At 51.7% G+C, this 12,479-nt stretch overlaps 2 protein-coding genes across 6 annotated transcripts in view; one reads left to right on the forward strand and one right to left on the reverse strand.

Annotated features, from left to right (window-relative positions):
- Positions 1–859, reverse strand: part of DPAGT1 (dolichyl-phosphate N-acetylglucosaminephosphotransferase 1) — a 5,051-nt gene extending 4,192 nt beyond the window's left edge. For both annotated transcript variants that reach the window (XM_025047319.1, XM_006912603.3), the window contains exon 1: positions 481–859. In XM_025047319.1, the coding sequence (XP_024903087.1) occupies positions 481–641 (161 nt within the window). In that variant the 5' untranslated portion in view covers positions 642–859. The remainder of the gene's footprint in view (positions 1–480) is intronic.
- A 4,358-nt stretch (positions 860–5,217) lies between these two features.
- Positions 5,218–12,479, forward strand: part of C2CD2L (C2CD2 like) — a 10,138-nt gene continuing 2,876 nt past the window's right edge. Inside the window, exons 1-13 of one of the 4 annotated variants that reach the window (XM_025047326.1) lie at positions 5,218–5,989; positions 7,987–8,082; positions 8,439–8,558; positions 8,727–8,837; positions 8,934–9,050; positions 9,145–9,256; positions 9,399–9,507; positions 10,214–10,278; positions 10,368–10,495; positions 10,586–10,760; positions 11,440–11,541; positions 11,684–11,817; positions 11,907–12,192. In XM_025047326.1, coding sequence (XP_024903094.1) covers positions 5,636–5,989; positions 7,987–8,082; positions 8,439–8,558; positions 8,727–8,837; positions 8,934–9,050; positions 9,145–9,256; positions 9,399–9,507; positions 10,214–10,278; positions 10,368–10,495; positions 10,586–10,760; positions 11,440–11,541; positions 11,684–11,817; positions 11,907–12,192 — 1,909 coding nt within the window. In that variant the 5' untranslated portion in view covers positions 5,218–5,635. Of the gene's footprint in view, positions 5,990–7,986; positions 8,083–8,438; positions 8,559–8,726; positions 8,838–8,933; positions 9,051–9,144; positions 9,257–9,398; positions 9,508–10,213; positions 10,279–10,367; positions 10,496–10,585; positions 10,761–11,439; positions 11,542–11,680; positions 11,818–11,906; positions 12,193–12,479 lie in introns of all 4 variants that reach the window. The other 3 variants (XM_025047325.1, XM_006912604.3, XM_015589962.2) reach the window with 3 other exon arrangements.

Raw genomic sequence — 12,479 nt, forward strand, 5'->3', positions numbered from 1 at the left:
GAAAGAGGAAGGGGCGTGGTCACTCACTAGTGTAAGCATTATAGTAATCTTATTTGGGGTGGAGGGAGGGCACCACTGCTGGAGTCCCTAATACACGCCAAAGTTCTCTCTCTCCCCCCACCTATCCCTTCCCCAATTCTGCCCTTCACCTCCCAAGGGTCTGTCTGCTGGGTTGGCGCTGCATGTCCGCGCGCAGTCAAGCATCCCAGTCCAGCCCCTGCCGTGCCCAGCCCTGGCATTATAGTAATCTTATTTGGGGTGGAGGGAGGGCACCACTGCTGGAGTCCCTAATACACGCCAAAGTTCTCTCTCTCCCCCCACCTATCCCTTCCCCAATTCTGCCCTTCACCTCCCAAGGGTCTGTCTGCTGGGTTGGCGCTGCATGTCCGCGCGCAGTCAAGCATCCCAGTCCAGCCCCTGCCGTGCCCAGCCCTGCCTCAGCCCTTGTCCCCTGCCCGGGACCCGTGTGCCACCGCTCACATCTGCTGCCGTCCGGATTTGTTGAGGTCTTGGCCACAGAGGCGCGCTGCAATGAAGTGGCCACGGAAGGCGGGGATGAGAGTAAGTGTGGCCACAAATCCCAGCACCGAGCCCATCAAATTCACCAGCAGAGGCATCGTCAACTCCGGGAAGGCCCACATGGTGACAAGCCAGGGGGCCCCGCTCTGCCGCCTCCTGAGCGAACGCTCAAGCAGGACACAAAGTCCTGAAGCCTCTGCACTAAGGAGTGGCCGCTCCCCACAGGCTGGGTGTCCCCACACTAATCAGAGCAAACCCCAACAACTCAAACTTGAGCCACCTTCGGAACTCCGGTGACCCTATATGAAGCAACCTCTGCTCCGCCCCACTGCATTTTCCTACTCACTGTTTCCGCACGAATCTTGTTCGCAAAGCAACTATCGTTGCGGAAGGCGGCGGCGGCCATTTTTAATATGGGCAGAAGCGTGCGGACAAAAGTGTTATTTTAAACTACATCCGTCGTTCCAGAGTTGAGCCATCCCGAGGATGTTGGAAAGCAATTAAAGACAAAAGCAGATACTTTCCTATCATCATATTACACGTATACAGCCCAAAACGGAAAAACTCCTTGCCCGGTTCCAAGATGAACGCCTCCTTCTACCATGGGTTTGACGCCACTTACTCTTGGTTCCACGTCAGTTTTAGCTCTGTCGGCCTCTGGCGTTTAAAGGGCCAGTACCCTGAGTTTACTCTGAGTTGCTTCAGGATCGGGGAAGACGGCTAAGGGAAGCAAGGGGGAGGGCAGGAGGGACGCGCCTACTGCGTGTAGAAAATGTTCCCAATGTAGTCGGAAGCCAAGATAAATACAACACTGTTCCTGGAAACGCAGCCACAGTTTGAAAGATGATGTAAATTATAAAGCGCAGACAAAAAGACCCTCCCACTGTATGTTTTTCTTGTCCTCGACCCTGGTACTTTTTCTTAATCATCCCACGCACCCATCTGCCCCTCAGTAGCATTTAGTTGCCGGGCAACCCCGCGGAGCACTTGACCACTGAAGGGGCTGGGAGTGCCCTCAGGTCTTGGATTTAACCCGGTACTTGACTTTTCTGGCCCTGGATCACAGCTTTGTGGTAAGCTCCCAAACGGAGTCAGTGATGCTGAGGCGTTGTAAAGAGTAAGGAAGCAGGAGAACCAGACCCACACGTGGCTTCCTGTGAAGCTGAGGAACTCCCAGCCGGTTTCTTTCTCCAGGTTACCGTGCCTTTGCTTAGCGCCTGTTTCCTTGCAAAAAAAAAAAACAGTTCACCGGAATCTTCATTCTCTTTCATTCACCCACAGGCTCCTAGGTGGCAAATTATTTCTATTCCTCAGAGACGAAATCACCACCGGGGAGTTGGGAAGACAACTCAAGTATCCTGGCATTTTGTCCACTCTTTTGAATATGATATGCTCTAGGAGTAAGTGTTGACTCTTTTCAGGCCAAAGATAGCCTCACCTGCCTATCAAAACCGGGTGTGAAATGTCCCTTCTCTTGAAGGTGGCTCTAATTAACAATGAAATAATTTACTTGATAGTATTTCACCAAATTTTCAGAACTTATCCCACTGGTATTGTTTTTCTGTGTGTGCTGCACATATGTGTGTGTCAGTGCCTTTTAGTCTGGAAACTCCCTAGAGGCAAGTGTTTTCTCTTCCAAAGGGTGTCCCCAAGGGACTAAGGACACACAGATATCTGTATACAAAGCATCACCAAACAGAATGAGTCTGTGTCTGAAAGAGGTACAGGGCAATTGGAGCACACGGAGAGAGCAATTAGTTGTGACCAAGTGACAGGACCTTGAGGAAGAGTAGCATCTAGAAAGATTTCAGTAAGTGACAAGAGTGGAAAGGCCTTCCAAACAGAGAAAGTGAGCTGCCTGGAGCAGGTGGAAAGGAGGAGCTTATGGGATCCCCAGAGGAGGCAGCATTCAGTTATCTTGTTGATCAGGAGGAGCAGGCTGAGACTCCCTAGACGTCTGAGGAACAGTCTCTATCTATTTCCCTTATTAGGAGGCCAATCCTAATAAATCTTCCTCCTCAGCGGTGCATTGGGAACTTTTTTGTCTTTCTTCTCCAGAGGTCATTATCTCTTTCCCCCTGCACCTTTCAACCTCTACTGGAAGAGGGTATGGGGACTTGTTCAAAGACTAGGAATTCATCATTCAGTATACATGTTACCATCAGAACATAGTTACTTGGATACTTGTCATATGATCTGAATATTTTTGTTCTCAAGATGGTAAATGCCCAGTTGATTATCATACTGATCAGGAGAAACAAATAAACACATGACTTGGCCACCCTTGCAATTTTGTGCCTTTCCTGATAAGAGTTCAAAGAATTTGCCTGAAAGCTGAAGCTGGTCCTAGGACTCACAAATCAGGTGAGCTGTTGATAGCTTCAGCTGATTTCTTGGGCTGAGCAATGTCTGAGATGTGCTTCTCCTCCTAGGAAGCTCTGAGTGTTTCCCAGTGAGCAAAGCCAATCCACCATTAAGTGTGATTGCCTGACAAAATCTGTCCCAAAAGTGTTTCACAGTGCCTAAAAAGTCCATGAGACAGCTTTGGATAGTCTGGGGGGCTATGACACTTGAGGACCAGATCTGTGGCTCTTTCCAGACAGCTGAGTTAGTCTTTTTTTTTTTTTCCTTCCTACTTCTCCCCTATCAGTTTATCAAAAGCTGTTAGCTGAAACCAAGCCACAGATCTCCCATTCCACTGGGATAACATGAATGAGTTTTCAAAAGAAAGAAACAATTTAAAAAATTTTAGTGTTTACATGTATATTAGAATATTTTCTGTTAGACTTCTAAAAATTACAAAGAATTTGCTAATCTCTACTATGTGAATGGAAAACTCTTAAGTACTGTGGGGGCACAAAGAGATATAAATGCAGTTGTTTGCCTCAAGGAGTCTACTTCAGCATATTAAAGTACCTTGGATGAATATGAGGGAAGAGAGATGAGTAAGACATGGTCCTCACTCTTAAGCAGCTTCCTGGTGAGTGGGAAAAGCAGACATATAAACAACCAGCTAGACTATAAGGCAAATGAAATAAGTGCTACAGGTCTAAGCAACAAGTGGAAGGAAGAGTAGAAGGACTAATTGGGGACACTCATAGAAGATTGAAATGTGAAGCAGCCGTATCTGGCAGCAGAGAACCAAGTGGAGGAGTTGAGAAAGTAAATTCAAGAACTCAGAGAACTGAGACCCCTGGGAGGTCAGAGGGTTTCAAAGAAGGGTTCGTGGGGAAGAGAGTCTTTATAGTGAAACTTTGCACCAGACAACTTCCCATGGAACCTGCTCCCCTCTCTCTAGCTGCTCTGCCTACTGACAGCTTCCTCCTTTGTCCCTGGGTTCTGGCACTGAGTTCTCTCTTTCCTTCATTTCATGTCTTCTTCCTTCAAGATTAAAGACTTACACTCTAGGAATCTTCCATTGTTTGCAGAGACCAAAAGTGATGCATAGGCAGGGCAACAGCAAGGTTACCTCCTCTCCTATCCCCGCTACCCCTGCCCACATCATTCCTTACAGTGAAATCTAAGGATGCCTCAGGCTCCCCCACCACTCACCACCTCCTCTGGCTCAGGCACTCTTATGCTTACTAGTCAGGTTCTGCCAAGCTCTGAAACTCCATACTTTAGGGGGCATTGCTTACTCCCAGGTACTTATTCCTCAGACTATCTAGTGGATTTAGGAGAGAGATATTTTCTGTTTACCTCTCTAAAGAAGGCACTATGTGCCAAACCTTGCCATATGTATGTAGAGAAGAAGGACCTCTTGGAAAATAAAGATTCCTTTGAATCGTTTTGTAAAATTGTTCTTCCCCTGACTCCAGAAAGCAATGACAAGTCCTTGTCCTATAGAGATAAAATCGATTCTTTTAAATCTAGGAAAAGGTGTACCTATAACATCAGTTTGGAGGTGCTTGTTGGGATAGAAGATATTTGGATGGCAGGGTCTTCTGGCTGAATCTATTGATAGTCCAGCACTACATTGCCAGCTCCCTCCTTATTACCACTCACTCTACACGTGCTTCAAAGGAGCTGTTACTATGGAAATATATTATTTTTAAAAACAGAAGCAGCCCCAGCTTGGGAAATATCTCCAGAACAAACCTAGACCAGCAGGAGTCTAATAGGTTGTTCCTGTGTCCTAGCTCCAAAAGCAAGGAGGGAGGGTAGTAAATAAAAGGGGCAGGGGGGTGGTGGGGTGGTGGTGGTTAATATTCCGTGTTCCATTCTCAACTTCTACCAGGTTCAGGGTCTGTTTTTCTCTGGTCGGTATCAGCTGGCCCTCTGCCAGACACTTCTATCTAGGAGGGCGCTCTATTTACCCAGGGCCTAACTTCGGCCAGGAAATGGGAACCAAGAAGCTGCTGAGCCTGGGGGTGTTGGGAAAAGGGGCAACGCAACGCTGTCCACAGGGGTCACCACCTTCTTAGCCCCACAGGTGTTCAAACTAAAACAATCTAAGGAACATAGGGAAAGCAAAAGCGGCATCTCAGGTGAGTGGTTACTCCTGCGGTGAGCTCGGGGAAGAAGGAAGTACCCCCATTCTAGAATGGGGCGGGGTGGTCAAAGATCCCGCCTATTTTCAACTCCGGAACCTCCTCCGCTCCCGCCTTGTCCTCCAGTACTCCTCAAGCTCTCTAGTGCAGGGCTCCCCAAGCCCCGCCCCGCGCGGGTGCGGCCCCTTTAAGGGAGGGTGGGGGCGGGGTGCTGGCCGTGTTGTCAGTGTCAGCTCTGCGCACGCATCGCTCCCGGAGGCGGCGCTGGCCGTCGAGCCCCCGCGTTTCTGCAGACTAGTCCCAGCCTGGGTCCCGCCGGGCCCGCGCGGTGGGTGGGAGGAGTCCGGCGCCCGCCGGCGACTAACGTTGGTCGGTCTGCCAGACCAATCGAGGAGCGACTCGGATTACGGAGAGACGGACTCCGGCATCACGACCCCCAAGACCACCTCTTATTGATCTGTGGCACCTTCTAGTCCAGAGCACCAAGCCCCGGAGAGCCCCCGAGCCCGCGCGCCCAGCCCCGGGGGAGCCCGCCCCCGCTCCGCGGCCTGTCCGGGCCATGCTCCCCCGGGGCAGCGGCTGAGCGGGAGCCGGGACTGGGGCTGGGACTGGAGCCCGCGCGGAGCATGGATCTGGGCTGGGAGCAGTGGGACGTGGGCTGGGCGGCCCTGCTGATCCTTTTCGCCGCCTCGCTGCTCACGGTGCTCGGCTGGCTGCTTCAGTATGCTCGGGGGTTGTGGCTGGTGCGGGCCCGCGGGTCCCGGGGCCCAGGACCCGCCTTAGCTGACGAGCCTGGGGGCTCCCTGCGGGAGCTGGGCGTATGGCGTTCGCTGCTGCGGCTGCGGGCTACTCAGGCTGGCGCCCGGGAGGAGCCAGGAGTCCGGGGCCTCCTGGCGTCACTCTTCGCCTTCAAGTCTTTCCGGGAGAACTGGCAGCGGGCTTGGGTGCGAGCGCTCAACGAGCAGGCCTGCAGGGACGGGGTGAGTTGAACAGGAGCACCTAGGTGGTCTCCTCACTCAGCCTTTCCTTCCAGGGGAAGAACTGCTCGTACCAGGAGGGTCGGATGAGGGTGGGGATCAACTGGGGAACCCTATGTCATCTCTTCCTTTACGGAATCAGAGAAAAGGGTGCAGGTGAGGCTGGAGGTTGTAGAAATCTGGCTGTGTCCCAAATTTGCTATTCTTGTGGTGTAGGTACTCTGGCACCAAACCCATGCACAAGTTACTGTTCTCTTAGCAACGCTAATCCCCGTGCCTGAGGGCACTTCCCCCTAGCCTGTGTGCCAGTTGTGTTGGGAAGAGGGGCGGGGGAGGGCGGGGGGGGCGGGGATAGAAGAGAGACAGGTGCACCTGCGGAAGGAATTTGCCTGGTCCTCATGCCACAACACCGACTTAACATTTTGTATCCCAAATCCCTGGTGTGATCAGGCAGATTCCCAAAAAGAGTGAATTACCCCTACCCCCACCCCGCAGTGATTTCCCTGCTGCAGTCTAACACATCCTTTTCCATGCTAATCTGCAGTGTATGTGTTGAGGGAAAAGTGTTCAGGTGGAGAGCAGGTTGACAATTCACACCCTTTCCATAGAGGAGCCTGGAGCTGCCCCTCCAGGGTCAGTCACAAACCAGCCCAACCTACTTCCTCCCATTGCACCATGGGCATCTGGCCTCCCAGGAAGTGGGGCAGGAAGCATGATCATAAGCCTGAGAGGTGGGGTGTTAGGTGAGGCCTTCCTCTCATGGGGCCCCTTCCCATCCTGTACTATAATCTATCCTTGCCCTCACATCATCAGGTCCTTCTCAGAGGGTTCTCCATTTCCAGCCACCACTAGTGTAAGGGCTTTAACTTTACTAGCTCCCCAGATGCCCAGAAACAGAAGTGACCACACAAGAAGTTGCTTTTCTCCTCTGCCCAGCAGAAAGCCAGATGGCTTCTGTCAGTCTATACCTCAGACTCACTCCTCCACCCAGCTCTCCCTGTACCTTGTCCCTGGGTCAGAAGTGACTCCCTAAGGCAGCTGACTCAGCTGGACATTGGCCTCCCTTGCAGGGGGTGGGAGTTGGGGTTCCAAGCATCCATCTCCCCATCTCCCTGGGCCTGTCTTTCAAACAAGACAACTGCAGGAGCAGAGAAATCGGCTTCCCCTGGTTGCCAGGCAAATGAGCCCAGTGGATTTGTTTCCTTCCATCCCAAGACCCAAGGAAGAGCTGCTAGCTTGGTCTGTGCCCCCTCCTCAATTCTTCCCATTCAGCTCTCCAGATGGGGTTGCAGTAGGTTGCTTTTTCTGCTGTGGAAGAATTAGAAAGTTCTTTCAAGACCTAAGCTAAGCAGCTTTCTGTTCACTAATACCACCCTGCCTTCTGCCTAGAGGAATTAGCCAGGCCCCTGGACCTTGAGCCCTTTGAGATTAGTTTTCTTTCTAGTCTCTGGTAAAGTTCCCCAAGGCCATGCTGAGCTGTCTTCATCTCCAGGAATATGAATAGAGTCATACTCTTGCACCTCCGCATCCTATTTAATTGGAAGAAGGCTTAGCTCATATCTCTAGCTCTTGTCTTGAATAAGTGGTGGTACTGCTTTCACCTTTAGCTCAGCTGTGTCTCTCTCAGTCCAACTATTATATATAGGTGGCAACCAACACCTTTATTATTTTTTTCTATGCATCCCTTTCTTCGGGGTGACGGTGGGGGATGAAAGAGAAGAAGGGAGGAGAAGAGGGAGGCTTCTGGTATTCTAGAAGGAATATAGAGTCTTCAGCTCAAGGTGATCTGGTCTCTGAGGTTCTCCCTAGCAGCTGCAAGCCCCGGAGAGGTGGGTCTGAGAAAAACACTTCCTGTCGTATAACCCTTAGCTAACAAGGGGCCAGAAGCCAGCCTGCAGTTGAGTCTTGGGCAGTGCCAGGGCCCAATCAGCAATTGAGCAGGCTAGCTCTGCTGGAGGCATCTCCAGAGACCTGACCGTCTGTCTACATTACTCCCGCAGAGCTCCATCCAAATCGCCTTTGAGGAGGTACCCCAACTCCCACCCAGAGCCAGCATTAGTCATGTGACCTGCATAGACCAATCAGAGCGTGCCATGGTAAGGATCTGCTGGGCACTGACTTCTTTAGGGTCTGAGAGTGGGGCTGATCCCAAGAGTTCCCTTTATTCCAAGGGTTCTTAACTTGAAGTCTATGAATGTCTTAGGGATCCAAGGATTGGCTTCAGGAGGTCTGAGAATCCCACTGAAGTTACATGCAAAATATAGTACATCTTTTTATATTTGCATTTTTCTGGAGAGAGAAGTCTTTGGCTTTTATCTGATTTTTTATAGGCTTGTGACCCCAAAAAGGTGAAGTCTCAAGGAAAACTGAAGTGGGGAGGGGTCTGCTGACCCATTATGAGGCAGGGCATAGCAGGATGAGGCATCCTTTCTCCATTCCTCTTTTGTCTCAGGTGCTGCATTGCCAGCTCTCTGCTGAGGAGGTGATGTTCCCAGTTTCTGTGACCCAGCAGTCCCCCGCTGCTGTCTCCATGGAGACTTACCACGTCACTCTGACACTGCCACCAACACAGGTAGAGTGGGGTGTAGGAAACGGAGCTGGGCAGGGGGTGGTTTAATTGCCTCATCCTTTTCAATTTGGTTCCTCTCTTGGATAGAATTTGGGCAGGGAGGGTCCTGGGGAATGGAAGTAGTCCAAGGAGTGGGGCAAGTTAACCTAATTCCTTTGTCCCTGTCCCCAGTTGGAAGTCAACCTGGAGGAAATCCCTGGTGAGGGGCTGCTCATATCCTGGGCCTTCAGTGATCGCCCAGATATCAGCCTGACAGTGGTTCCCAAGCTCCAGGCCAGAGAGGTAAGGGGGTATGGCTAGGGGGAAAGAGGCAGAACAGGGATGGGAAGCCAGAGCTGGGGGCCCCACCTTTTTGTTTTCCTCTTCTTCTCTCTGCAGAGAGGTGAGGAGCAAGTAGTGCTCTCCACTATTGAGGAATTGATTGAAGATGCCATAGTCAGCACCCAGCCAGCCATGATGGTCAACCTCAGGGCTTGTTCTGCCCCTGGAGGTCTGGTAAGTGGGCACTCAAAGCAAATAGTTTGCAGGCATACTGTCCCCAGGGTACTATATCAGAGTTCTCACTCTTTTTACCTCTTTCTGGTTTTAGGTACCCAGCGAGAAGCCACCCATGGTACCCCAGGCCCACCCAGTTATCCCCAGACCTACCCGGTTATTCCTACGGCAGCTTCAAGCATCACATCTGGGAAGTGAGCTGGAAGGTGAGACCTAGAAGTGGCTAGGGGATTGTCAAGGCTATAATTGCAGGTGCTTCCTGCCCCTCTGCCAAGGGTATAGCCTCTCTATTCTTCAATGGCTTCCCATCTTTGCTCTGAGCATCTTCTAATTTCTGTTTCCTCATAGGCACTGGGGACCTGTGCTGTGTAGCTGAACTCGACAACCCCATGCAACAGAAGTGGACCAAGCCCATGAGGGCTGGTCCCGAGGTGGAGTGGACAGAAGATCTGGCACTGTAAGGAGTGACTCCTCCCCCATCCCCTCATTCCCATGGGCAGACTGAGAATCACCCCAGTCAACATAGCCCTTGCCTGAACCAACTCTATTTTCAGTAAACTTTGGTGTGAGCCCCTTATTGTGAGCCCTTAGATCCCAACCTGGGTCCTGGGGATACAGACATGACCAAGATATACTCCCAATCCCTGAGTTGATTTCAGGCTCGAGGCAGAGATAGATGCACATAAAAAGATAGTATAAGTGTTCCATCTGAGGCTTACAAAAAGTGCATGAGAATGCTTAGGTGAGGGAGATTAATTCTTGTAGGGGAATAAAGATCAGAGTTGGCTTCATGGAGGAGGTGACATTTAAACCACACCTTAGAGTAAGAGTAGGATTTTAACAGAGTGTGAGAGAAAAGTGTTTTTGGCAGAGGGAACAGTTTGCACAAAGGAAAGAGAGTAGTTTGACACAGAGACTTGGGAAGCAGGGTAGGACAGAACGAGGGAGAGTTTGAATGCCCAGCTGAGGAGTATGGTCTCCACTGGAGCCCTGTCCCATTCTCTTGGGAAGAGAAAGTATTTGGAGAGCAAGAATTAATCTGCTTGGAGTACTTGTATCATCTTATTTATGTGCATTTCTCTGCTTCTGGTCTGTGATCAGCTCAAGGGTGGATTCTGTTTGCTAACCTTCCCCCTACCTGCTATTCTTCCTCTTGGCCACAGAGATCTGGGCCCCCAGAGCCGGGAGCTGGCCCTCAAAGTGCTGAGGAGCAGCAGCTGTGGAGACAGTGAGTATGGGGCAGGAAGGAGCACCTCTGGGTGAGCGCTGAGTGGAGCCTGGTCATGGGACCAGCTCACAGTGCTACCCTTTCCTCAGCTGAATTCCTGGGCCAGGCCACACTGCCTGTGGGCTCCTCTTCCAGACCACTGTCCCGAAGACAGGTGTGCCCACTCACCCCTGGTCCAGGGAAAACCCTGGGACCAGCAGCCACCATGGCAGTAGAGGTGAGAAGCTGACCCCTGGGGGAAGATGGGAGGAGGCAGGGGAGGGCAGTCTTTGAGGCCCAGCCTCTTTGCTCTTCCACCCCTTGACAGCTTCAGTATGAGGAGGGCTCCCCCCGGAACCTGGGCACTCCCACTCCCTCCACTCCACACCCCAGCATCACACCTACCAAGAAGATTGAGCTGGACCGGACCATCATGCCCGATGGCACCATTGTCACCACGGTCACCACTGTCCAGTCCCGGCCCCGTGTAGATGGCAAATTAGGTAAAGAGGAGGAGCCTGAAAGCCCAGCTCTAGCCAGGGGCCCCTGGATTGCAGATCCATGGAAGGACAGGGAAAGGGCAAAGAAAGCCCTAGTTCCAATTCCCTCTGGTTTCCGACCACGTCTTTCTCATTTCCCCTACTATTTTCCTCTCTCCCCCATCCTGGACCCACCAGCTCCTCATATGGGACTTTTGCACTTCTACCTCCCCAAGTTCCTTCTGTCTTTTCACAAGTTTCCCCTCCCTTTCCCCAGCCCCAGCTTCTAATTGTCCCTGCCTCTACGCTCAACCTTCCAGCACCTGGTGGGATCCTCCAACATACCCAGTGGGCTCTGGTATTCCTCCCACTCCCAGAAACCCTTCATGACATTTCTTCTATCTCTAGGGGTCCCACAGAATTCTCCCTACCTTCAGTGGACCCCTGTGCCATCTCTACACCTCTCAATATTTTTATGGTTTCTCCCCAGACCCTCAGTAGGCCCCATGGCACTTTCTCACATTCCCATTGGTTTCTGTGGTGTCTTTTTGTCCACATGGCATCTTCTTAATCACCCCTGGGATTAATAATCTCTTAGTCACCCCTGCCCTCTGAGTCACTAAAGTCTGCATCTCAACAAAGATAGGGGTGAGGAGGTACTCTAAAGCACCTCCCAGCTCACTGACCCTCCCCCACCCACCAGACTCCCCCTCCCGCTCCCCGTCCAAGGTGGAGGTGACTGAGAAGACAACAACTGTGCTGAGTGAGAGCAGTGGTCCCAGCAGTACCTCCCACAGCAGCAGCCGTGAGTAGGGAAATGGGAAGTGTGAGTGTTGGTTGGCACTAGGGCTCCAGAGTCAAAAACCACTTTGGGTAGGGCACAGGAGTTCAGGTCGAAGAAGAAACTGGGGAGGAGTCAAGTTGTCTACTCTCTGTACCTCCAGCAGGGGAGAGCCACCTTTCCAACGGCTTGGACCCTGTAGCAGAGACAGCGATTCGCCAGCTGACTGAGCCCAGTGGGCGGGCAGCCAAGAAGACACCCACCAAACGTAGCACTCTGATCATCTCTGGTGTTTCCAAGGTAACAGGATTCAAAGGAAAGGAGCCGGGAGGAGAGGGAGAAAGCCCTAATGGGTCACTCCTGCCCATTAAAACTATCCCTCTTGCCAGGTGCCCATTGCTCAGGACGAGTTGGCACTGTCTCTGGGTTATGCAGCATCTCTGGAAGCCTCAATGCAGGATGATGCAGGGAGCAGCGGAGGTCCCTCTTCACCTCCCTCAGATCCACCAGCCGTGTCCCCAGGACCCCTAGATGCCCTCTCCAGTCCCACAAGTGTCCAGGAAGCAGATGAGACAACACGTTCAGACATTTCTGAGAGGCCATCTGTGGATGATGTTGAGTCAGAAACAGGATCTACTGGTGCCCTGGAGACTCGCAGCCTCAAGGATCACAAAGGTGGGGAGATTTTGGAAGGTCTTCCCATTTTTTATACCCAGTATCACGACCTGGGTCCTATTAGACCCTTAGGGACATGGAATCCCCAAGCCAATTTGCCTTCTTTTTCCTCTCCTTAAGGATCACCAGAGTTCCCAGTCTGTTTCAGCCAAGCTAGAGTAGAGAAGGAGAACTTGATGCTTTGGGTCCTGTGGCATTATTTACCACCATTGTTCTTTCTTCCTAGGTCTAAGTGTACATCTTCCTTTCCTCATTCTTTTTTCCTCCCTCCCTCCTTTTCTCCCTCT

The sequence above is a fragment of the Pteropus alecto genome, unplaced genomic scaffold (assembly GCF_000325575.1).
Source record: "Pteropus alecto unplaced genomic scaffold, ASM32557v1 scaffold215, whole genome shotgun sequence".
Lineage (NCBI taxonomy): Eukaryota > Metazoa > Chordata > Mammalia > Chiroptera > Pteropodidae > Pteropus > Pteropus alecto.